The 22,248-nt window shown below is 49.8% G+C and overlaps 1 protein-coding gene across 4 annotated transcripts; it reads left to right on the top strand.

Annotated features, from left to right (window-relative positions):
• The first annotated feature begins 2,125 nt into the window (after positions 1-2,125).
• On the top strand, positions 2,126-20,375 carry tiparp (TCDD-inducible poly(ADP-ribose) polymerase). 4 transcript variants are annotated; one of them, XM_053872701.1, is made up of 7 exons: positions 2,126-2,322; positions 3,791-4,818; positions 13,061-13,244; positions 13,734-13,921; positions 15,987-16,280; positions 17,166-17,423; positions 19,409-20,375. In XM_053872701.1, exons 2-7 carry the CDS (start codon positions 3,809-3,811, stop codon positions 19,596-19,598), a joined length of 2,124 nt encoding a protein of 707 aa, XP_053728676.1. In that variant the 5' UTR covers positions 2,126-2,322; positions 3,791-3,808; the 3' UTR covers positions 19,599-20,375. The 4 variants fall into 4 exon arrangements, with proteins under 4 accessions (XP_053728676.1, XP_053728674.1, XP_053728673.1 ...); XM_053872699.1 differs by lacking the exon at positions 2,126-2,322 and adding an exon at positions 2,774-3,126; XM_053872698.1 differs by lacking the exon at positions 2,126-2,322 and adding an exon at positions 2,775-3,102.
• The last annotated feature ends 1,873 nt before the right edge of the window (positions 20,376-22,248 follow it).

Below are 22,248 nucleotides of genomic sequence, written 5' to 3'. Positions count from 1 at the left end.
TGCCTGCAGTAATAGTGCTGTGTGCTGGCATGTGCACAGATAAGAGTCGGGAGGCGGGGCTGAAACTCAGCACCTTCACCTGGTCGCTCGCAGCGGCCCACTCACTCACTCACATCTGACTCGTCCGTGACTCGGTGTCGACCTTTGACCTGCGCCCAGCAGGAGGATTAGGAGTCAGCAAATAAGAACTTCCCCTGCCCTCAGTAGCAAATACAAGTTTTGGTTCTCCTTTGGCAGAGTAAAAATAGAAACACACTCAGTCACCAAGAAGAGATTTTCAATACGATCACAGTGCACCGTGTGGCAGGTAGACATGTGTTACCGTAGAATGAGCTGTCAGGTGAGTCAGCACTTGGTGGAGAAGTCTCAAAGCTGTGACATCACATCTGGCCTGTGTCGCCTCCTGTGTCCTGTGTCCCAGTGTCTGTCACTCCCCCGTGGTGTGACTGGCGTTGCTGCAGGGAGGACTGCTGCGTACTTTCTTAATTTACCATCAGCTGAGCAGCACTGGCCTGCGGGCCATCAGTGGCCCTTGTTCAAGCATGATATGGCCCTCAGCCTCTGTCATATAATGCATTCAGTCTTCAGGTTTTGAGTCAGCCTGGATGGATTTCACGACATCCTAACCTAAAAAAACATTGAGTAATACGTGCTCCATAAAAAGAGCCCCTTGACTCTGTTGTGCAGTTCCTCGATCAAGTGTCTGAAGATACGGGGTCAGACGCGGAGCGGCAGAAATGCTCCATGAGGCTGGAGGAAACGCTAGAAGGTTCATGAGCGGGTGAATAGGTGCGCCAGAGCCACAGCTCTAGCTTTGATTTATTGCTGTTTCATTTGAGTGAACAAAGTCACCCGGACGACATCGATGTAAACAGCACCGTGGTTCCTTGTTCAAGGCGGTTAATGCTGATCAAACGTTCCCAGCTCCGGAGCGGCTCTCGCACGTCACATGTGAGGAGTTATTTGAAAGAATGGCCTGAAACCAGCCTCATTCTGCCGGCAAGCCTGTTACATAATATCCTTGAACCTCTGCGATCTGGAGTAGTGGTTCCATAGCAACCAAGTTTGCCCTCGGGTGCCGTTTGGGATCTGGACTCTTTAGATGACACTGTGAAACCACTGGGTCGGACACAGACCCAGGCTGGGTGGGAGTCCGGGGCGCGGCCGTCTGAAGACCACTGACAAGTAAATATAACACCGCCTGGCCAAATGTGACAGAGGCCTCCGAAAGTGGCTGTTTTCAGCGCCTCACATTTGATATCACAGTTAGAATTTGTGGGTTTGAATGGTGCAGTTTCTGAAGAACTTGGAATATTGGAAACTGAAAAGAAACGCTCACAGATGCTGTGACCGCGTGGATGGCTGAATGCTCCATCTTGTCAGTGGGAGACTTTTGCGAAGCTGGAGGCTTAGAACTTTTGCTATTCTGAGTTGGAACACCGATGGATCGAGGCTCCGATCTAAGTCAGTTCAGATAAAAGTGTCTGGAAATGAATGTGTAAAGTCCATCCCAAAGAACAGAGTCGACACCGGAGTAGATAAACACGAGCACTTTGTGACGTTGGCGGAACAAAGTCGACACTTGTGTTGATTATGAAGTGGATTTTAATGTTGGATTAACAAAACTGCCCGGTGTGTAGAACAGAAAACCTGACTGGATTCAGGCGTAGATCCTCAACAATAGCAGTGAGTTTTTCAGCTCAATATTCTTCTATCATTTGGAGACAAACTGAGCGGAGACGCACTGTGCAGTTCACATACCTACTTAAAGTGCCATAGAGTAGCCATAAACCTCCTCCAGGTCTCCTGGGGAAATACACAGGCATTTCCAGGTCATCTGAGACACAGTGTCTGTAGCGTGCTCCAGGGTCTCCCCACAACCTCAGCAGAGCGGACGCCTGGACGTGGGCTGCTGTCTGAGCCTCTCGAGACCCTCGCCGTCCATCATTCTGGCCACTCCACGCCGGCAGCCTCACTGACCAAGTGCCTTTCCTCTCAGCTCGGCTCCTTTCTGGATCCTTGCGCAGGCAGAAAACAAAGGGCTCGGGACATTAAAGTCAGAAGGGCAACATCACCCACATGACTTGAGAACGAGACACTTCAAAGCTGCACTTTTACAACACCTTTTGAGAAGTGCACTGTAGCTTTCGTATCCGTGTGGTGCTTTGAAACAAAAGTTATGTCTTTGGATTCATGAGAGACTGAGATGCATTTACTTGATGTTCACATGCGTTTAATGCTACAAAGAGTGAGGCGCGGCTGTCCGAAGTGGAGAGGAGCATCAAGAAGCCTGAGTTGAATGAGCTCTGGAAGCCGTCCTAGGTAACACGCATCGTCTGTCCCGGTTCACCTCAATGAGATGTGACTGATGCTTTCATGTTCCTGCTTTCAGATTCAACTAGACAATGGGAGTTCTGAACTTGCTTCCATTGCGCTTGAAGCTGCAGTCAGAAAGGCTGGTTTTCGCTTTCCTTTCTGGGATTTCGGCAGGTTCCCGTGACCCCTCCAGACTCCCTTCCCTCGCTTTCTCTCTCCCTCTCTCTCTCGTTCTCCCTCCCTCTCCCTCTTTGTCTCTCCCTCCCTCTCTCTGTCTCTCCCCCTCTCTCTCCCTCCACCTCCTCCCTCTCTCGCTCCCCCCTCTCTCTCCCTCCCTCTCTCCCTCCTCTCTCTCTCTCTCCCTCTCTCTCTCTGTCTCTCTCTCTCCCCCCTCTCTCTCCCCATCTCCCTCTCTCCCTCCTCTCTCTCTCTCCCTCCCTCTCTCTCGGTCCTGCGTGCGCGGCAGAAGCCCCGCCTCTCGGGAGGTCTCGAGGCGGAGCCAGGCGGCTCGGTGCCGGCTGCCAGGCATTGCGTCTCACCGCTGCGGAGCTCACCACACGCCGGTGTCCCGCGCGCTGCCGAGTGGTCCGGTCCGACCGTGCAATACCGAGGGACACTGGGACGTGAGCTCGCGACTGCTGGGACCATGAGTGAGCGGAAGGGCGGAGAGACAGCGCCGAGCTAAGCGGGTTTCTGCTTCGTGTTCGTTGCTTCCTGGTGCTTGGCCGATGTTCTCCCCGGATTTCAGCCAGCCGAGTGTCGAGAGAGGCGGACTTTGTGGCGCAGGTATGCCGGCCTCCACATGGCGCGGTAGGAGACGGGCTCTGTTTTCAGCGGTAGACAGATGGTGGGGGGCTCGCGCAGGGCGGCGTGTTGTTTCGCCGTCGCTGCCGGTGCTTGATGTCGCGTTCCCTGCTCTTCGCTGCGTTGTGTGTGTGCGCGTGTGTGTGTGTGCGCGTGCGTGTGAGACGGGAGCCTACGTGCAAACTTGCTCGGGCAGCGGCGTGTGAGCGGCGCACAGACGGCGGCGGCGGAAGCGTATCAGACTCCGTGATCGAAAGAGCTGGTTCCGGGAGCGAGAGGCTCTTTTCCTCCGCCTCTCCTGCTCATCATCACGAATTCAGCGCTTCCGTCCGAGTCAGCGCTCATTTGGTGTCATGTCGCTACCTTTGGACTGAGTGGTGGTGCATAATAATCGATCCCCGAGCTGTGATGAGGCTGATCTGGGTCCCACTCCAGGGTTTGACGCAGCCCGGGAGCAGGTTTCGTTTCAACACACAGAGGGCGTGGGTCTCTCTTGACAGGGAAGAGAAGACCTGTTTCCAGTCGCTTGGATTGCCTAATGATGCGCCTAAAGCAGCGCGTGAATCATTGCTTTATGCAACAGGGTGACTGCACGTTTGAAGGTGGTGATCGGCAGGTATTACACTCGATGACTGCGTCTCTCTCTGTCCTCTCTCTTCCTTTCTCGCAGGCAGGTTTGGAGAGAGCCATGGATAAAAGTTTGCACATCCTGCAGAAGTCCCCCGCCTGTGTGCCGAGTGGGATTTCCCTGGATGTCGGCCTGAGTATGGACACGGAAACGGAAGATTTCCACGAACAGCAAATCGTGGGACTACAGGACAAAATACCTCTGGTGAAACCCTACTTCAAAAAGAAGCCCATTAAATTGGACACCAAGTATATCCACCGCTCCCTGGGGGATCCTATCCTAACCACATTGCTGAGCACGGTTGCTGTGGTTTCTGGGGATGGAGTGTTTGTTCCCCGGAACCAGGCAGGAAGGACTCCAGGAAACCTGTGCACAGCTGCTGTGGTGAAACAAAACTGTATCACTAAAGTATGTCTGAAGGACTCTGTGGACAATGCTAAGCCGGGGCCCGGAGTACCGGGGATGATGGCTCGGGACGGAGATGTGGAGTTAACTGATACTACTGCGGAGCTCGAGGAGACAGAGAGGAGAGGGAAGCCACCCAAGATCGCCAGTCCTTCACCCGACGACCGCTGCTTTCAGGTGAAACCCAGCCTCGGGGCGGCTGGGAATACAATGACAATAGTGTCTGCCAGCAGGGATGTGCCTCCCCTAGTTGCACAGCAGCCTCCTCAGCAGGAGGGCACCATCAAAAGCAATGACCTTTTAAGCCCTGGGGCGAAAAGCCTGCCAGAGACAGACTGCACAAGTTCCCCAGTGCCACAGCCCAACAAAAGAGTGCTATTTCAGGACAAAAGCGAGGAGGCTTCCTTGGACTTGGTGTTTGAGCTGCTCACCCAACTGCAGTATCACACGCATCAGGCGGACTCTGTAGACATCTGTGTGGATTTCCTCCAAGGACGGTGTGTTTATGGCAACGACTGCGCCCACCACCACACGGTTCTGCCGTACCACTGGCAGATCCGGAGGAGCAGTAGCCAGAAGTGGCAGAGCGTCGGTGACGAGTCCCAGGAGCAGTTGGAGAGACTGTACTGCAACCCAGACAATGAGCAAGTCAGGCTCAAGTACCAGTAAGTGCTTTTTTTTTATCCACCCCATCAGAAGGCAGATGCCTTTTGAAGCCGTAGTTTTGAGGCCGGGACCAGAATGCTGTGATGTATTTACATGTGGTGAGTGGATAGGGGAGGCACAACAATGGTGGTAAACTGATCGCTTCCTTGCGAATGATTGGCTACATCTGGTTCAGCATGTTGGAAACAGTAGACCTCAGGTGAGGGTTCCTCCTCTTTAGTTTCAAATTCAAACCACTTAGTCCACACCTGTCGTGTCCATGAGGTGACAGGCTCCGCTGCACCCAGATGTCTGGGACAGTAGCGGTGCTACATAACAAAAAGTCATTCTCTTCCTCGTCCCCTCGTGAAGATAATGCCCCTGCATGTCCTGACCCTGATATCCAGTTTCCTGTATTGTCCCTTCTTCCAAACAAGCCGTCCCATTGGCTGAAACTCTTTCCAAAGCAGACTTTACTCCACTGTTGCAGAGCGCTGTGAACTTCCATGACCCCCGGTTGCCTTGTGCGGTCACTGACACAGACGCACTTGGCAGTTTCCCTCCCCCAGTCATAGACATGCACACAATGGCGTCCACACAAACACACGCCCACACGCACACTGCCCTGCACGCAGATGCTGACACGCGTCAGCAGAGAGGCTCAGTGGCTTGCAGCACTCACACGCACACTGTTTAGCAGACAGAGATAAACCTCTCTTTCACTCTCTCTCACACACACCCACATTTGTACACACATGCAAGCTCTTGGCGTGTCCTCATGGGGTGACATGAAGGAGCAATCACACTCACAGCATATGTGAAACTGCAGGCGCCCGCTCTCACACAATTAGACTTTTTCTTTTTCTTTTTTCAAAATGTCTAGATTTTATGATCCTTCCTCTGTTATGCACAAATATGTCGAGTTGTGTGTGTCATCTTTACTAATGACGACACTTTGTTTTATATATATCTGTGCTGTGTTAGATGTGTTAGATGATGGCTGCATAGCACACCAAGGTGTTTTTCGCTCCACAAATCTTGGTGATGTGTCATGTTGATTCAAAATGACATTACCCAAGTAACTCCAACTCTTCTATGTAAAAAAAAACATTTCTCCAAAATGCAGCTTTCACCAAGTTACTTTTATAAGTTTGTGTCATGGTTCTAGCGTGATGTGAGTTTCAGACTTTGGATCGGCTCATGGGATCGGAACTCGATCCTTGCTGACCTCAGCAGTTCCTGTCTGATGAGAGGGGTTAAAGAGTGGCTGTCATGTGATCAGTAATGTGTGACTGTACTATTTTTTTTTGGGGGGGGGGTGGTGGAAATGTCTGGCAATGCTCTAACTAAAAAATTAGATAATTCATGTTATTGTTTCCATTAGCTGGTGAACATTGTTGTCGAAGAACTCACAGGCAACTCAGAGGTGTTGTAATATAAATGTGGCTGATGGTAAACAACAGCCGGAAGTGTGATAAATACCAAACAAAGCGCATTCATACAAGAAGGACAAAGATATGAGATTGAGGTGGCAAGCGACTGGAACACACACAACTTCTAGAGCTTTGTTTGTAAACTTTGATGGTTTACTTTGATGTTCATAGTTTGAGGTAGGAGTCACTTTGAACCTCTTTTCAAACTCTGAAGTTCCCCTGAAAAATGAATGTCTTTTGAACAGTTGCATGCTCTCATGTCAAGGGCAGCAGAAATATTTTCTGCTGGAGTCCAATAGGTATTGATATCTGTGGAACGCAAACGGACCAGATGTCTGATGGCAGGTTTTGTCTTGATGCCAGGTTATTGTTTCTCCTGGCGTCAGCTGTGTTTTCTGTGAGCCTTGTTGATGTGTCGTCAAGTGTGACTTCACGACACTGCCACCTTGTCGTCGGTCCTCCTTAACACTTGGTTTGGTTAGCTGTGCCTCTTGACCCCGTGGTGAGAACCTTGTCGTGGTATTGATATAAATAGCTTAGATTATTCCTATTCTCTAGGGCTCTGTGTCACCAAGTCCCTGGCGATATAATGCTATCACGATATTTTCGGTCACAATAACAATGTCACATGTTTGTACGATTATCGGTATATAGCAAAAAGTGTAATCCATGATACTTCACGATGTCTGTGTCGCTTAAGAAAATCTGAATTTATTGACGACACTGCAGCTATCTTAAGACCAAAAAAGTGAAATATATCCTCCACAGTGTGAGTTCTGTACACTCGCAGACAACATTTCATGCAGAGAATGGCCAGAATAGTACAGGAACTTTCCGCAGGTCTGATTTACAAGCAATGCAATTCACCTCCATGGCGAGGGGTGGCGCTGTGATCTCTTGAGTGCGTCTGGTTCAACTGAACTGTCAGTAGAGTGAGAACAGCTGTACTGTATATTTCACGGTTTGTGTGTAATCATAAATCTTCAGTGTTCTTTTGGACTCTTTCTGAAGAGAGTACTCTGCCGCTGCATTCACGCTTTTTCATGAGAAACGGCACCATCCTGTGGGGTCTTGCAGCAGGCTAATGCGTTTGTCCTATCAATAGTGACACTTGCCGGCCGGCTGTGTGTCGCTTATGTAGGACCCTTGCGACGCGTTGTAGCATTGTTTTTTTTTTTTTTTTTTGTTGCCGCGTGACGTTCATGCTAGCTTTATGAAATCTCATGGCATTGGACTCTTCTCTGTTTATTTGAGAGGGAGCACAGTTCAAGCACACAGTTGAAACGCAGTGCGTGTAGAGATTAGTATCTGTCGGAGGTGTCGACTGCAAGTGAAGGCCTATGCTAAGTGCACACACCACTGCTCGTACATGGAGTACGTCTGGTGATGTCAACCCAAATGAGCCTTTTTTTAACCCCAATGTACCCACAAATGGACTCGATCATCCGCCTGACTTGAGATTATAATTATTACAGATAATTCCAAAACTTACATGGCTTTCTGCAGTAATAGGTTTGAATAATGTGGTCTGATTTAGGGACTGATCAACTGTGGCTTTGTGCTGATGCCATCGTTATGTAAACGTGTGACCTGCCACCTTATCGAGTTTACTCCATTGAGCGTGCAGTATGTAAACATTGGCCACTTCTAAACCTCACCCAGATGGAGTTGGTTATTTGGACTCAGCTGGACTTCACCGTCAGCAGGTCAGCGTGGGCCGGAGTACGAGGCCGACCGCTCAATAGTGGGTATTGTTCAGCGGCACACCAGCAAAGAACCTTTAGGCTGAGCGCTGATGTCAAAGCACAGTGCTGACGCCCTTCTGGTTATTCAGCTCTCTGTGCCGTCACGTAGTGCAGCTTTGTTTTTCAGACGGGCGTGTTTTAGGAGGTGTTCTTTTCGTGCCTGTCTTTTCATGCGACGATATCACTGTCGCTCCCTCAGACTACATCAATAGCAGTGCGAGCGGCAGGAGATGAGTGAAAAGCTGCCCCGCTTGGAAACAAAGGGGGAAACTCGGTGAATAATGTGTGTCAATACTTGCAAGTGTGCATTTCCAGCCGCATTCTCATGTCCGTGGCGCAGCTTAATCCCATGCATATGATGTGCAGGAATGGAAGCCTGGCTAATCTGTCCACTCCTGAACTCAGCAGTAGGAGAGGAATGTCGCAGTCATCGCTTCTAAAAGTTGTGTGCGATACAACCCTCACTGCTGCATACGTTTGTGAACAGATTAGACTCACTGTTGGGGTGGAATTGAATGAGGAGATTTTGTTATTTACCATTAAAAAAACACAGGAAATCCATGGTAATGAGAGCATTTTCTATAACCTAGGTAATGCGGTTTTAGGGTTTGAAGTACATTTTGAAAAATGTATGTAACCATGGCAGTGTGTGTGCGCGCAAGTGTACTGTAGGAGAGACGTGGAGATATGAGTCTTTTGTTAGGCTGGTGATAAAAGGCTTGCCATTAACTGACAGTCACTGAGCTCCAAGGGCAGAGCGACCTGACACCAAGGCGCCTGTTTATAATGTGCCTAATTACATGTTAACCCTATGGGATGTTTTTGGGTGTCTACTATGCTGCTGTCCGTTGTCTAGTAGCGTTGCGTGGAATCAGCGTTCATGTCACTGTGCTGCGCATCAGTTGCATTTTTATGAACTTCTCACTGTGTCTTTTGTGAAGTCATTGCAACGTTCTCCTTGTTCTTTGACACCGTTTCATTTCTCTGTTGTGCTTCAGCCCGTGGGCTGTCTCTGGTATGTTGACAACACATGTGTTCATTTCACAAGACTTGCTTTCTTTTCTTTTCTTCCAGGACAGCTGTAGAACTAGATTATAGATTAGAAGCATTTCCAGCAGAAATCAAGTGTTACATTGTTGAATGAAAAACCTCTATTCTGACAGTGGAAGATGTATGCTGCCCTGTCGTGCTCTTTCTGCTTAGAATTGTTTTTTTTCCTTTGTTTTAGATGTTTTAGATGAACTATTCCTGCCAGTGCAAATGTCTTTGTGCATACTAGTCAAGCACGACAGTCACATTTTAAGACATGGGAAATGAAGGACATCATTGGTTAATGGTTAAATTGGTTAATATTCTTTTTTTTTAAACCTGTTCTGCCTGTGGTTTGGACTCTGTGTCACACTCTGATGGTGCTAAATTTGCACAGTACAGACCAAAGAAGAAGAAGACACTGTGTACTGTGTGACTAATGAACAGGTAGAAGAGCAGGACATGTCGGAAAAGAACATTCCTGAACTCACTGGCGTACGTAATTTACTGGCGTGCACGGTCATGTGTGTCAGCTGTCCAAAAATGTAAATAGATAACTGGAATAACAGGAGGAAATGAGACGAACCTGTGACATCAGGACGCTTGTGTGAGAGAAGTCTTCGTCAGCAGTTTTGGTTGACTGCCTTATCGAGGCATGACTGGGTGTTGGTTGCGTGTGTGTACATGACTCTGTGTGTGTGTGTGTGTGTGTGTGTGTGCGACGTTCACAATAGCATGACTGATGCCGGTATGCAGGTACCTCGGTGTGCACCCGTGAGAAAGTCGGAAGATGAGAGTGGACTGAGGCACGGCGTGGATTAGGAGTGGTTTTGACTGTACGAGTGTTTTCCCTAGATTTGTGCGTCCTGGAAAATGATGTGCTGAACATGCGCATGTCTCTTGACTGCAGCAGGATATTATATTTATTATGGTGCCACGTATTCGGGATCCATCCACTGCAAGTTGAGATCTGCAAGCAGGCCTGTTTTTATTTTTAGTGGTATCACGGTGACATCCTCTCTAACAGTCCAACCCTAAAAATATTTCTGTTGTTGAAAGTGGCTGAAGTGTGGTCACTTGCGTAGGCTCTTTCTGAAAACGCGTGAGCAAGTTGGCAAATCTAGGGATGGGTCCAAATCTGAGTTCACTTCATTTAACTGGTGGAATTTTATTTTTAGAACAGTACAAACCAGACTGAAAGACGAGGGTGGTGGGGACAGAGGGAGGGAAAGAGGGAACTAGGTAGGGAGGAAGTAATAACGGCATGTGTTCAACTCCTGAAGACATGGACTGCAATAAGGACTCTGACTGTAAATGGGCGAACTTCCTCCTCGTGAGCTCAGGATGTGTGTGTATCACAAGTGACTCACAGGGATGCCATCTCAACCCCCTCACACTGGGTTTGGGCAGTGCAGGTGGGTTCGCTTTTCTTCGAGAGCACAAACATAACAACTCAACTGAGGCGCTCCATCGGTAGTGCAGCCAAACATGACGGATCCAGAGTGTATTACGACTTTACCAGCGCTGGTTATTGCTATTATTATTAGTGGTAGATGTAGTCGTGGAAGTTTATAGTAGAAGTGTCAAATGTACAACACCAACTCTTTTTCATCTCAACATGGTCTGAAGGATCGGAAAGGACAGTCCTTTGTCCGTTACTTATCGTCTTCAGAAGGTTTCTGATCTTAGTCTCCAGAAGTCCTCTCTTGTTGCTAATGTGGCGGTGGGCCCGATGAGCTGCTTCTGTCTTCTACTAAATCCCCACTTTGCCATCTTGGAACTCAACTCTCACCTTTGCCGGGAAGAGAATGTGGCCTTGGCATTCACTGTTTCCATGAAGTTCTTTCTCACTGCCACTTGCTCCTTTCTGTCTTTGCAGACCTGTTGTGGTCGTCGTGGTTGAATGGAGTGACCCTGCTATGCTCTCTGTATCCCACCTTGTCCTTGGTTAGTTTCTCTATGGAGAGCCTGCGATCACCAGCTCCCATGCCTTCTGGCCCTAGTAGATGGTCGTGTTCTTGGCTCGCGTGATGGCGACTCTGCCTTCTTCATTCATCTTCTTCTTGACTTGTTTCTCATTGGTTCTGCTGGCCGAAGCATTGCATTCACACTGAACCTTAAACGTTTGGTTTTCCTTTTATGTCTGCCTTTATTTTGTCATTGCCCTTTGTTTTTTTTGCGACTCTTGGCCATTTCCTGTGGTTGACTTTAAACCCCTATTGTCGCCATATTCTCCTTCTTCCTCTTGGGATTGAATACACTTCTCCAAACCGTCTCTGTCCTCCGTGACTCCGCCGACTTCTCTTCAGAACTCACCATGGTCTCGTCCGACAGGTCAGTGTCCACTGCGTGTGGATTCCTTGCAGTTGATTTTTCTGCTTCGACATGACTACGATGACTCACAGTTCTCTTTTCTGATGTTTCCCCTCGTCAGAGTCTTCAGCAGCCTCTTCCACCACAAATTTTGAAAATTGCTTAACCCAGTCTTCCTGTTTGGTGATACACTGTGGTGGTGTTGAGGAGCGCTGGTTGCTGGTGAGGGGAATTTAGAAGGGACACACTGTTTGTCCAGCGGTAACAAGGTTTGAGTATTCAGTGCCTTGTTTTCTGGAAAGGCCTGAAGTGAGGAATGAGGAAATCTGTGTGATATGAGTCGGCTGTTCTTCTGGTAATCTTGCCCAGCGATAATCATTGACACACTTGCAGTTTTGTTTCTGCACATGTTCATTAAATAAATCCCTCTTTCACTTCCTCTGGCGGAGATGCAGTCACACTATGATTTAGCAGAAGCACTGACCCCGTGCGTGTTTCAATAAACGGTATTTATATCTGAGTGAGCGCTATATCTGAGTGAGCTTCCACTGCAGCGTCATCTCCCTGAGTCCATGTGAGGGGAAAGCCAGTCATTGTTCTCCACAAGGTCTTATTGATGTTTCATTTTTGACTTTTTGCTCTCACACTCAGGATTTTGGCTGAAAGACTCTCATGACTCCATTTGGGGACAGACATGTTTTTAGGCCGCTATTCCTGCCGTTCTTTTCACACCCCTCCAGATAATCAACGCTACATCTGACTGGGTTCCTGGCGGGGAATCAATGAGCCCATTAACCCTGCCATGCAGAGTATTTTGTGACTATTTAGTTTAGTCGAGGCTTTGGTGTGTGCGTGCGTGCGTGCGTGCCAGTCTCTCAGCATTAGTCCTCCATATTGCCTCAAGCAAAAGCTTTCTGGGTCAGACATAACACTCCTCCCATAAGTGCGGGCATCATATACTGGCACGCTATGCCACAGACAGACAGACAGACAGACAGACAGGCAGGCGGAGGCAGACAGCACACGAGAGCCAACGCATGAGTAGGTTTTGACGCATGTTGTTTTTGAATCATGGTGGGGTTAAGGGAGGTGACGTACTCTAGCTCAGACAGTGCTGCTCCACCATGCATTCATCTATATTTAGGAGTGAGCAGGGACTGTATATGTAGCGGTAACACCAATACTGAGGTCACACCAGTTCAAGTAAAGAGATGACATGCCATGTAGCGGCTTCTTTGGATTATTTCGCGGTCTGTTTCGACTGTTGTGGGGCAGTCACAGCTTTGTTTACGACACAATATTAATTTATTTTCTCATAAAAAGCAAAGCATGAGCAGTTAATGGTTGTGCTGGCTATCATTACCAACAACAATTGCCCTTATTTGAAAGCACTTGAGCTAAATTAAGAGTAAAATGATGAAAGTAAAAGAGATGCTGGGGGTCGAGGGAAAGCATTGCATGCCAAAGCAAGGGTAAGTGCTGAAATTAACTGAATTTCGGGTCTCTAGACATCAATTCAATTCACTTCGCTTTTGGTAAAAATGCTTTATGCCACAGAAGCAACCATTTTTCTTTGTTTGGCCGCATGTCTGTGTTTGGTCTGTTTCTTAAATGTAAGCGATCAGTAGTAGTGAGTGGTTGAACTGTCCACCGGCGGAGTCATGTGATGATGTAAGTAAGTGTTGTTTAATCAGATTACTCTGGTCTAACGCCTTGTTTGTCCTGTGTTTTTTTCTTCTTAGGGGCAGGGTTTTTACCCTGGACTTCGGAGCGATGCGAGTCTGCGACATGGATTTTGACAACATACGACGACTGACCACGCCCCCCAGCCCTCAGGCCACGAGCAGCCCTAACCCCGCCCCCAGCTGTCACACTATGTGGAAGTACTACTGCAGAGACAACTTTGGCTGGAGGGAATACTCGGAGGTGAGCCACCTTGTCTGGCGGAACTTTGACACATTGCCGGAATGATGGATTATCAGGCTGCTTTGAGGAGTCAATGGAGGCTTGGGTCATGTGACCTCCAAATCTCCACAGATATGGGGCTCTGTGTTTAGTGGCAGGGGTGAGCAGCACATGTGATGCTGTTGTGCTTCCTTCCTGACCCCACTCAAGTACTTTTCCCAGTTTCCTAACAGGCTATCCTTTTTGCCCGGGTCCATTGACAGCAATTCTCACATTCACCGTTACTTTATTTCTTTTCATTTCTTTTCTTTCTTAACCATGAATAGCTGCGTCTTATTTAAGTGCCCCAATATGTGGCCTTTATTCCTGTGCATTGTTCTTATATTCTGCTGTGTACAAGATGTGATGCTCCTCCAACAGATCTGTGGTTGACTGAGCCGAATGTCCTGGCAAAGTCTTCCTGGTATTTGTCCAGTCCACTCACTAATTCACCTGAGTGTTTGTCCCCAGCCTGTGGTCAAGCTGATCGAGGAGGCCAGCGCCCGGGGTCTGAAGGAGGTGCGATTCATTACGCTCCAGAACCAATACATCCTCAACATCCGGGAAGGCTTCCAGCAGAACGCCGTTTTCGGCTTCCGGCGGCAGATCAAGAAACGGCCCATGTTTATGTCGTCGGTGATGCTGACGCCGCACCTTCAGTGAGTGGAAGAGTCGGTCTAGCTTTCATCTTCTGCTGCGCTTTGGGATATGTGCTCTTATTTTGTGAAGTGAAGGACGCTCTGAGCAGCCAGTTCTAAATCAGGGCTTCAAAAGTAGAGCAGGAACCGTATGTGCTCAGCCAGAAGGTAGAGCATGTCGACGTTGAAGTCTCTCCCCTGTGCAACCCCCATTATGCTACTCCTTTTTCACTCTCTGTTTGTACTTGCCATGCTGCATTGACTCCAGGACAAAGTTGTTTTTACCAAACGGACATGAGCGCTTGTGCACAAGGACAGAGTAGCACATGTCCCACTTGAATGTGAGCAACACTGTCCCTGTGTTTTGTCCCTGTTCTTCTCAGGCAGCCACATAGAGGCCAGAACACAATGATAATGTCACAGTCAACACCCAAAAGCCACACTGGCCTTTAATCCGCCCCGTGACTGAGGCACATTAGCAGCCCGATCAGCACTCTGTTCATCTCAAGGTTGTTTTTATTTTAATGTGAAGTCTCCGTTCTGTCCTGAACAAAGTGGACCTGCACCAGGCAAATGTGATGAGGAGCAACTAGAACAGATCTGAAAAGCGATGACCTCAAACTTGCCGTTTCAGTTTGAGTGCATGATTTTGTTCCTCTGAAGAGTCTAATGACTTTCCTCTGTTCCCCTCTGGAATAAAAACAAGAGCAACCAGATTAGAAACAAGTGTCATCTCGCCCAGGTTTGCACCACTTTCCTGGCAGAGCTGGCTGCTCCAGCAATTGAGTGTCCCGCACAAAACCAGTCCCAGAACACGCACTGTTTGTTCAAGGACTGACACTGATGGGAAGAGAGAAGAGAGCAGGGGAGGGAGGGGCCAGTCGGATGGAGAGTGAGAGGAGGTGGGCGCAGGCAGCGCCTTTTAAATCATGCTCTCTAGTGTCACAGTGATGGTGCGAGCGTTGGAGGTGGAGGTTAGTTGCTCCGCTTATCTGATGACTTTTTCCTTTTGGCCACCATCTTTTTCCAGACTTTGTCCTTGTCACCCGAACTCCATCAGTCACTTCTTATCAGACCTTTTTCATTTTTCACTTGTCTTCACCAGCCTTCTATCCGTCATCTCTCAAGACAGACGGCGAGTAAAGACATCGATTGCATGGGGAGTGCGAGACCCGACAGATTAGATAAGAGAGCGGGAGAACAGAGAGGAGGAGAAAATCTGTCAGTTGCACTCAGCGTCACACAGATGACGCTCCCCTGACAACACAGACGGACTCAAGCCACCAGCTCTGGCATGTTCACTCGCTACTAGTGTTGACTCACATCACAGAAGATGCTTTGGTCAAGCAACTTGATCTTAGTTCAGTGGGGCAGATTTGATGCGTATTGAGTGGACATGCTCTCCTCATCCAAAACACAAGTGGAATCTGTTCTCATATGATTCAGGTTGGAAGAGTCAAAGTTAGAAAAGTTCAAATATTCCACTGGTTCTGGATTGGCTGATCTGTTGGGCAAGTTGTGGAACTCATCAGGTTCCAAGACATGCTTGAGCTCGTCTTCCCTTCTGTTTCCATGGAAACAGATATGACGTCCCACCGCTGCGGTCAGACGGAACGTCATGTTTAATATTGTCAGGATGTGACAGACATACCTTCAGTGTAAAATGTTTACTGCATCTCCGTAGTCAGCTCGTGAGGCTGCACTTCTGCGTGTTTATTTTCCTCCTGTGAAACTACATGCAGGGAAGAGATGAGTTGCTCTTGGTGTGACTCAAAGTCTGAGTATACAGCACCATTGAAATGAAATTCCTGTTCAGTCTCCATCTAGCTTTTGTGTGTATTCTTGCTGATGACGTGGGTCTTTTTTACAGTCACTAAAAGACCTGGATCTTTTTTGAGGCTCTTTTCCTATGTTACACAAAATCGACTTCAATTGCTTTGTATTGTCATTTTCAGGGCTCATATTTTTGGTTGCATGTGATTCTGATGTTGGTGTGGAGTTTGATTTGAAGTGCACTGTGCACCAAACTGGTATTCAGAAGGTTGTGTGATTTTATAATTTGACAGTGTTGTGTCCTCGCTTCCAGGACGCTGGGTGGCCTGTCTTTATCGTCCCTCTCCTCCTCATCCTCTTCCTCCTCAACGGACCTCTCCGCGTCGCAGCCGCTCTTGCCCGCGACCACCAACCCCCCGAACCTTTTTCCTGAGACGTGGTTGCCCATGACGATGAGCCAGGACTTCCTCCAGGTGCCAGTGTCTCGCGAGGACCGCAGCTACAGGACCGTCTACAGTCTGTTCCACAAAACCGTGTCAGAGACCAAGTTCAGGATCATCAAGATCCTGCGCGTGCAAAACCCCTTCCTGTGGGAGAAGTACAAGAGGTGAGCCAGGAGCCGCCGAGCTGTATTCCAGTGTGAGAGGGTGGAGCGCCTGCTGAAGGGGCGACACTGGCATGTCAGTTACAGTCGTATGCAACAGTTTGGGCACCCCTGATCATTTTCCAAGATTTCCCTTTATAAATCATTGGTTGTTGGAATCAGCAATTTCAGTGAAATATATCATATGGCAGACAAGCACAGTGATGTTTGAGAAGTGAAATGAAGTTTATAGGATTCATCCATGTACGACTGTACATGTCGTTTCACTGCCGGACCACACGAGAGCATCTGTGTACGGCTTTAGAGGAGGAGACAGCAGCGTGAGAACTGTGTGTGTGATGCTCTGCTGCGAGGACATAACGTTCTGCAAACACACACACACACGCGATCACAGCTACCGCAAGAGTTTCACAATGACGATGCTGAAGTATGTGTGTGAGAAGCTGACTTGGTCTGTGAGAGTCAGGCTGGCCTTCCCCTTCCTCCAGAGCAACAGCTGCTGCTGCTGCTGCTGCAGCGCCCGGCGTCAGCTGCTGCTGTGTGTTCGATGACACTGAAGTCTGTGTGCACGCCTCACTGAGCGCGGTGTCAGTCAGTGTTGGGTCACGAGCTGCAGGGTCACGCCGGGTCATGCCGGGGTCAGCGCCGCGCTGGCGTTTGCCTCACCACATGCCTGATTGATCCGCTCACATCAAACAGGCTGTGTGTGTGTGTGTGTGTGTGTGTGTGTGTGTGTGGCTCAAGAAGGGGATTAAAGCCAATGTGCTTATGTGGTTTTAGTGCAAACCAGGTTGAGATCCCAACTTGTGAAAGAAGATCATCCCAAATTTCTGACCTGTGCTGACCTTGACTCAGTCATTGACTACTGTGGTTGATGTGCGCCGGCAGGAAGAAGGAGTACATGTCCCGGCGGATGTCTGAGATGGACCGGCTGCTGAGTGAGCGCCACCTCTTCCACGGCACCTCTGCCGACGTGGTGGAGGGCATCTGCAAGCACAACTTCGACCCGCGCGTGTGCGGCAAGCACGCCACCATGTTTGGCCAGGGATCCTACTTCGCCCGCAAGGCCGTCTACTCGCACAACTTCTCCAAGCGCTCGACCAAAGGAGTGCACTGCATGTTCCTGGCCAAAGTGCTGACTGGCAGGTGGGTCATGTTCTCTGGACTCGTGCTTCGGTTTCACACGGCCCTGTTCTTTTGCCACCTTTTTCCTGAGATCAAACAGTTCTTTCCAGTAGAATACGGCCTACTTGTGTTTGGTGAATGTTGTTTGCTGGCTATGGTGGTTCAACACGACCAACTGGAGCCAGATGAAGCCTGAGTGACAGTGAAATGGTCAAGGCTGTCTGAGGATGGACCCAGGTGCCTGTAGTTGCAGGCGTACAGACGGCACGGAGACAAGGTTAAATTAAGGAATATTTGATAAAGACGGTTAATATAAACACAGACGGAACCACAACACGACCGGGCCCTACAGGAAGGGCCGGTTGAAGAATCTGTAACAAAGGAGAGGCGAATTAATATCAAGCCTGTAAGAATGGGGAGAAGACAAACACGCTGGGAGTTTAGCTCGCGAGGTCCAGTTAACTAAAAGTGCCACGTGGAGGAGAACACTCAAACTCACACCAGAAAAAACTACAGCAATGGATAAATGAAAAGTGAGACTGTAAGACGCTCACACGCGGGCAGACTAGGGAATGGAGGAGCGAGGAAGAGAAAACAAAACTGAGGAAGCGGCTGAAGAGGAGTTTGCGTGGCCATCAAGCTGACAGGAAGGCAGGAAACGGAAACTACAGAAAGTAACAAAATAAAAGCACAGGGACAAACGGCGGCACAAACAATGAATGGCGTGTTGATGCACAGAGTGCGAACATGACAGTGAAATAGCAGCGCTGCACCTTGAAGTGTCCTGGAACACACGACTGCCTGCCTTCTCCTGCTGAAACAGCGGCTGGTGGTGAACCACCCATCCCTCCCTCAGTCTCAATTCAGAGGTCTTCCCACTGGGTCACGCCATTCCCCAGCCTCGGCGCGAGCCAGGCCGCGGGCCCAGAGGAGGACCGGGTGTGTGTGCCCACCCCTGCTTCAGTCTGCAGCGCAGCTTCTTCACAACACTCCGGCTCCTCTGTGTCTCATGCCTGACCCTCCAGGAACCAAAAGGTACTTAGAAATCCACATGGAGATGCAGGAGCTGGAGGGAGACCTGCAACCCACCGCGCCTTTCACATTCTGCCCTCTGGTGCAGCCCGCATCAGCATTACGTTTCAGTCGTGTAGCCATGAAACTGTGAGCAGTCTTTTTTTAGCTGCTCAATAATGGCAGACTGAACTGGTGTCCAGGGGCCATTCTCTGCTGAAGTACAATGAATGGCTGCTTTGGTTCGTGGATTCACCTGCAGTAATGGAGCGGGTTTTTCAAGCCTCTGAACCGAGGCTGCTTTGTCCAAGCATCTGTCTTGCGCTTGTAAATGTTGCTGGGACAAGCCTGAGTCACGCCTGCTGGCTGGCAGGGACCACTCCTCCCTCCCCACCTGAAATCACCTGCTGCCAGCGCATGTTTCAGCAAGACAGCGCTGCAGCGCCAGCTCCCTTCCCGGACCGCACGCACGCACGCACGCACGCACGCACGCACGCACGCACGCACGCACGCACGCACGCACGCACGCACGCACGCACGCACGCACGCACGCACGCACGCACGCACGCACAGACCATGCTGATGGTGAGGCAGAGGACTGGACCCGGGCTGCCACACCTGCTGAGCCCGTGCCCCACAGATGCCCGGCAGCTGTCAGAAGCCCTGGTTATGCAACCAGACATCGGGGTTAGGATCCTCAGCAAAGTGGGACTCTCCAGCATTTCTCTGTTTGTACGCCACATTCTTCTCTTTCCAAGGACAGTGGTTCTGGAACGTTACATTCCTTGACTTCCTGTGAAACATGGTGACATTTACGGAGGGTGTCCTGCTTTGAGATGGGATGCGTTTGTGCTCATTGAAGTGTAGTTTCTCTGAAGAAGTCTTTTTGAAGACGCTGCTGTCATTACTGATCCAAGTATCCACGTGTGTGAGGGTGAAGTGCTGACTCAGCATGTGGTGGTGATGACGACGTCCACGTGTGTGTGTGCGCGCAGGTTCACGGTGGGCAACCCCTCCATGCGGCGGCCTCCTCCCATCAACCCCTGCGACGCCTCCAGTGACCTGTACGACTCCTGCGTGGACAACTGGCTGGACCCGCAGATCTACGTCATCTTCAACGACGACCAGAGCTACCCGTACTTCATCATCATGTACGAGGAGGTGCCCAGCACGGTGGCCGTCTGACCGCCTCGCTCCCGGCTCCTCTCTCCTCCACATCCACTGCCTAATGTGAAGCGGGCCCAGCGTTGGGCTGCGACGCGCCAGCTGACGTCACCTTACACTGAATCAGATTGTGAAGTTGTTGGCAACTACTGAGCGCTGCTGCTGCTGCTGCTGCTGCTGCTGTCAAACTGGATTCAGCCAAACTGGACTGCGGAGCGGAGCTGGCCGCTGCTCTGTCGTGTGGCCAGGCGCCTCAACCCTCCTCTCATCCACGCGGCTGTAGACGGACCACACCGAGGCAGAAAGCCACTCTGTAGCTAGCGTGACCGTCACCTCCGGCCCATGTTGCTGCGGCAGGAAGCAGCGTCCCTCTCACCTGGCAGCCAGTCACAGGCCTCCACACACTCTCCCCACACCAAGCCTGCAGTGTTGCTTCACTACACGTCTAGTCACCCTTCCCACAGCCTGTCTGTGTGTTGTTGGATCCAAGCGTTTCCTCCTCCTGTGGAGCCAGTGGAGGGAGGTGACCTCCTGGAGCAGGCTGGACGGCACCGCGAGCCTCCACAGCCGCCGCTTGGCTCCAACACGAGGAGTCCACAGCGATGGTCTGGTTCGACAGCCTGAAAATCGCCGCCACTCGCGGAGCCTTCTGTCGCAGAGAGGCGTTTGAGCGGCTCAGAACTGTACAGACCTTCTTTGTTTTCTATTTGAACTGTGTGCCTTTTGTTCATACAAAAATGTTTATTTATGTTAGGTTAATGTAACATTGATTCAATAAAAAACGAGAACTTGCCTTGACAGCTGCCCTCTCTTCCACTGCATGGAAATAAGTGAAGGAAAATAGTGACTTTCCTGGTCACTCTGGCGGAGATGGAGCCTGAGAAGTCGTGCGGCGCGTGAGCTGGTGCGCAGCCGCTCAAACGTCCTCATGGCTTGGCCGCTGTGACTCCTACTTGAGTGGAAGAAGCACAAATAGTTTCTCACCAAATGAGTCTGAAAATCCGTTCTGTCAACCAAATGTGTGAAGATGTTAAAATGATTGAACAAGGTAGTTCCAGTGGAGTATTTGAATGAGAGCCCTGTAACAAGGACTGGTCAAGCAAAGCGTTCTCATCTAAGACTTAAATAATGTGCAGGACAGAAACCACAAGAAGAAAAATCTCTTTTCATGGAAGAAATAAGCTCTGAGTGACAGCAGCAAAGCTCCTGCTAATGTTGCCCCAGGAATCATAATCGTCACATCAGTTTCATTATGATCGTAAGAAGATGGAGCGCTGTCGTCACTATTGTTATAAATTCAACATCTGTAACATAATAAAATGACACTGCGCTGAATTATTTTTCAATAGAGGATGAAGAAATTCTGACATCAATACTGAGTTATGTGGAAAAGGGAAACCTGTCAATCGTACAAGTTACAGAGTATGATGTCTTTTAAAATACACCTCAATAAACAGATAGTAACAAATACAGTTATATTTCAAAACAAAATGCAGGGATATAAAGTCAATCCTGAACTCTAAGAAACATACAACTCAAGGACAAGAGTATTTGTATATAAAAGCATAAATAACTTAGAAGGAACTCTGCCTCAACAAATGAAGTGAATGTCATTCACTTTTCTGAAAGCAAAAGTTCATGTGTTCATGACCCGATGACCTTCAGTCGTGGAGTTACAGTTGTGATGACCAGCGTTGTGAAACACACAGTTGCACCGAAGAGACTCAACACTGTTGGACTCCTGCTGGCTCTGCACCTTTGACTCACCTGTTTCCACGAGTCCCGCCTGTCACCACCAACGCCCCCTCCTCCCCCCCCCCCGGTCTCCGTCGTCACCGGCGGGTCAGTGACATGTGAGAAGGCCGCGCGGCGCTCCTCCTCCCTCTGCTCTCGCCGGCCTGCGTGTCTGTCTGCTCCTCTCGTGCGCAGGCCGGATCACGCAGGTTGCCCTCTGTTTGCCCCCGTCTCTCCCTCCCTCCCCTCTTCCTCTCTGGCTCTGGGTGAGTCAGGACTGGCTGCTGGCTCCGGCTGAGGACCTGGGTCACGGTGTTTCTCAGGTGCCGCTCCACGGCTGCTTCTCGGCTGAAGGTCACAAGCCTTGTGTCCCTGGTTGGTGGCGTCATCAGCTCCATTTTCCTGACTTCATCATCAGCCTCATCTTCCTGTTGGATCATCATTACTTGTATCATTATTCTTCTTTGTTATTGAAAACCAAGCAGCTCCATCTCCACTCCAGCTTGTGGACCCTCATGTGTGTGTGAATGAGCGTCCGGTGAGGCTTGTTTCAGCTGGCCCCTGACTGGTTCCCCTGTGTGAGCGGCATCACTTCAGGGCCCCAGCCAGGCCAGAGGTGGAGGATGGCGCCAGAGAGTCAGTTCAGGGCATGAGTGGGTGTCTCAGCTCAGAGGGACGCTTTGACACGTGAGGCTGAGATGATCCACACACAGCTCTCACTGTCCCACCAGCCAAAGACGCAGGCCCCAGCAGGTGCCACCAAGTCAGAGTCTCAGGACATGGGAAAGCTGCCCTCAGGTCCACAGGCTGCGTACTCACCTGGGCTCGCTCGCCTTCTCTACGTCCATCCAGGCCCCTCCCAGCCGCCACTGTGCCTGGTGCGGTTCCATCTCCTCCTCGCATATGTTTTCAGGCAGACCTTTCCACATGGAGTCAG

Source organism: Synchiropus splendidus, chromosome 8 (assembly GCF_027744825.2).
Source record: "Synchiropus splendidus isolate RoL2022-P1 chromosome 8, RoL_Sspl_1.0, whole genome shotgun sequence".
Lineage (NCBI taxonomy): Eukaryota > Metazoa > Chordata > Actinopteri > Syngnathiformes > Callionymidae > Synchiropus > Synchiropus splendidus.
Note: the sequence above shows the minus strand (reverse complement) of the source record. Positions and strands in the feature narration are given on the sequence as shown.

What these genes read in the sequence shown, in the direction of transcription:
- tiparp (XM_053872697.1), top strand. Translation starts at nt 3,659, where the DNA reads ATGATGCGCCTAAAGCAGCGCGTGAATCATTGCTTTATGCAACAGGGT. An exon ending in GCTGGAGGGAATACTCGGAG is followed by an intron (nt 13,245 to 13,733) that starts GTGAGCCACCTT and finishes GTTTGTCCCCAG; the next exon opens with CCTGTGGTCAAGCTGATCGA. An exon ending in CTGTGGGAGAAGTACAAGAG is followed by an intron (nt 16,281 to 17,165) that starts GTGAGCCAGGAG and finishes GTGCGCCGGCAG; the next exon opens with GAAGAAGGAGTACATGTCCC.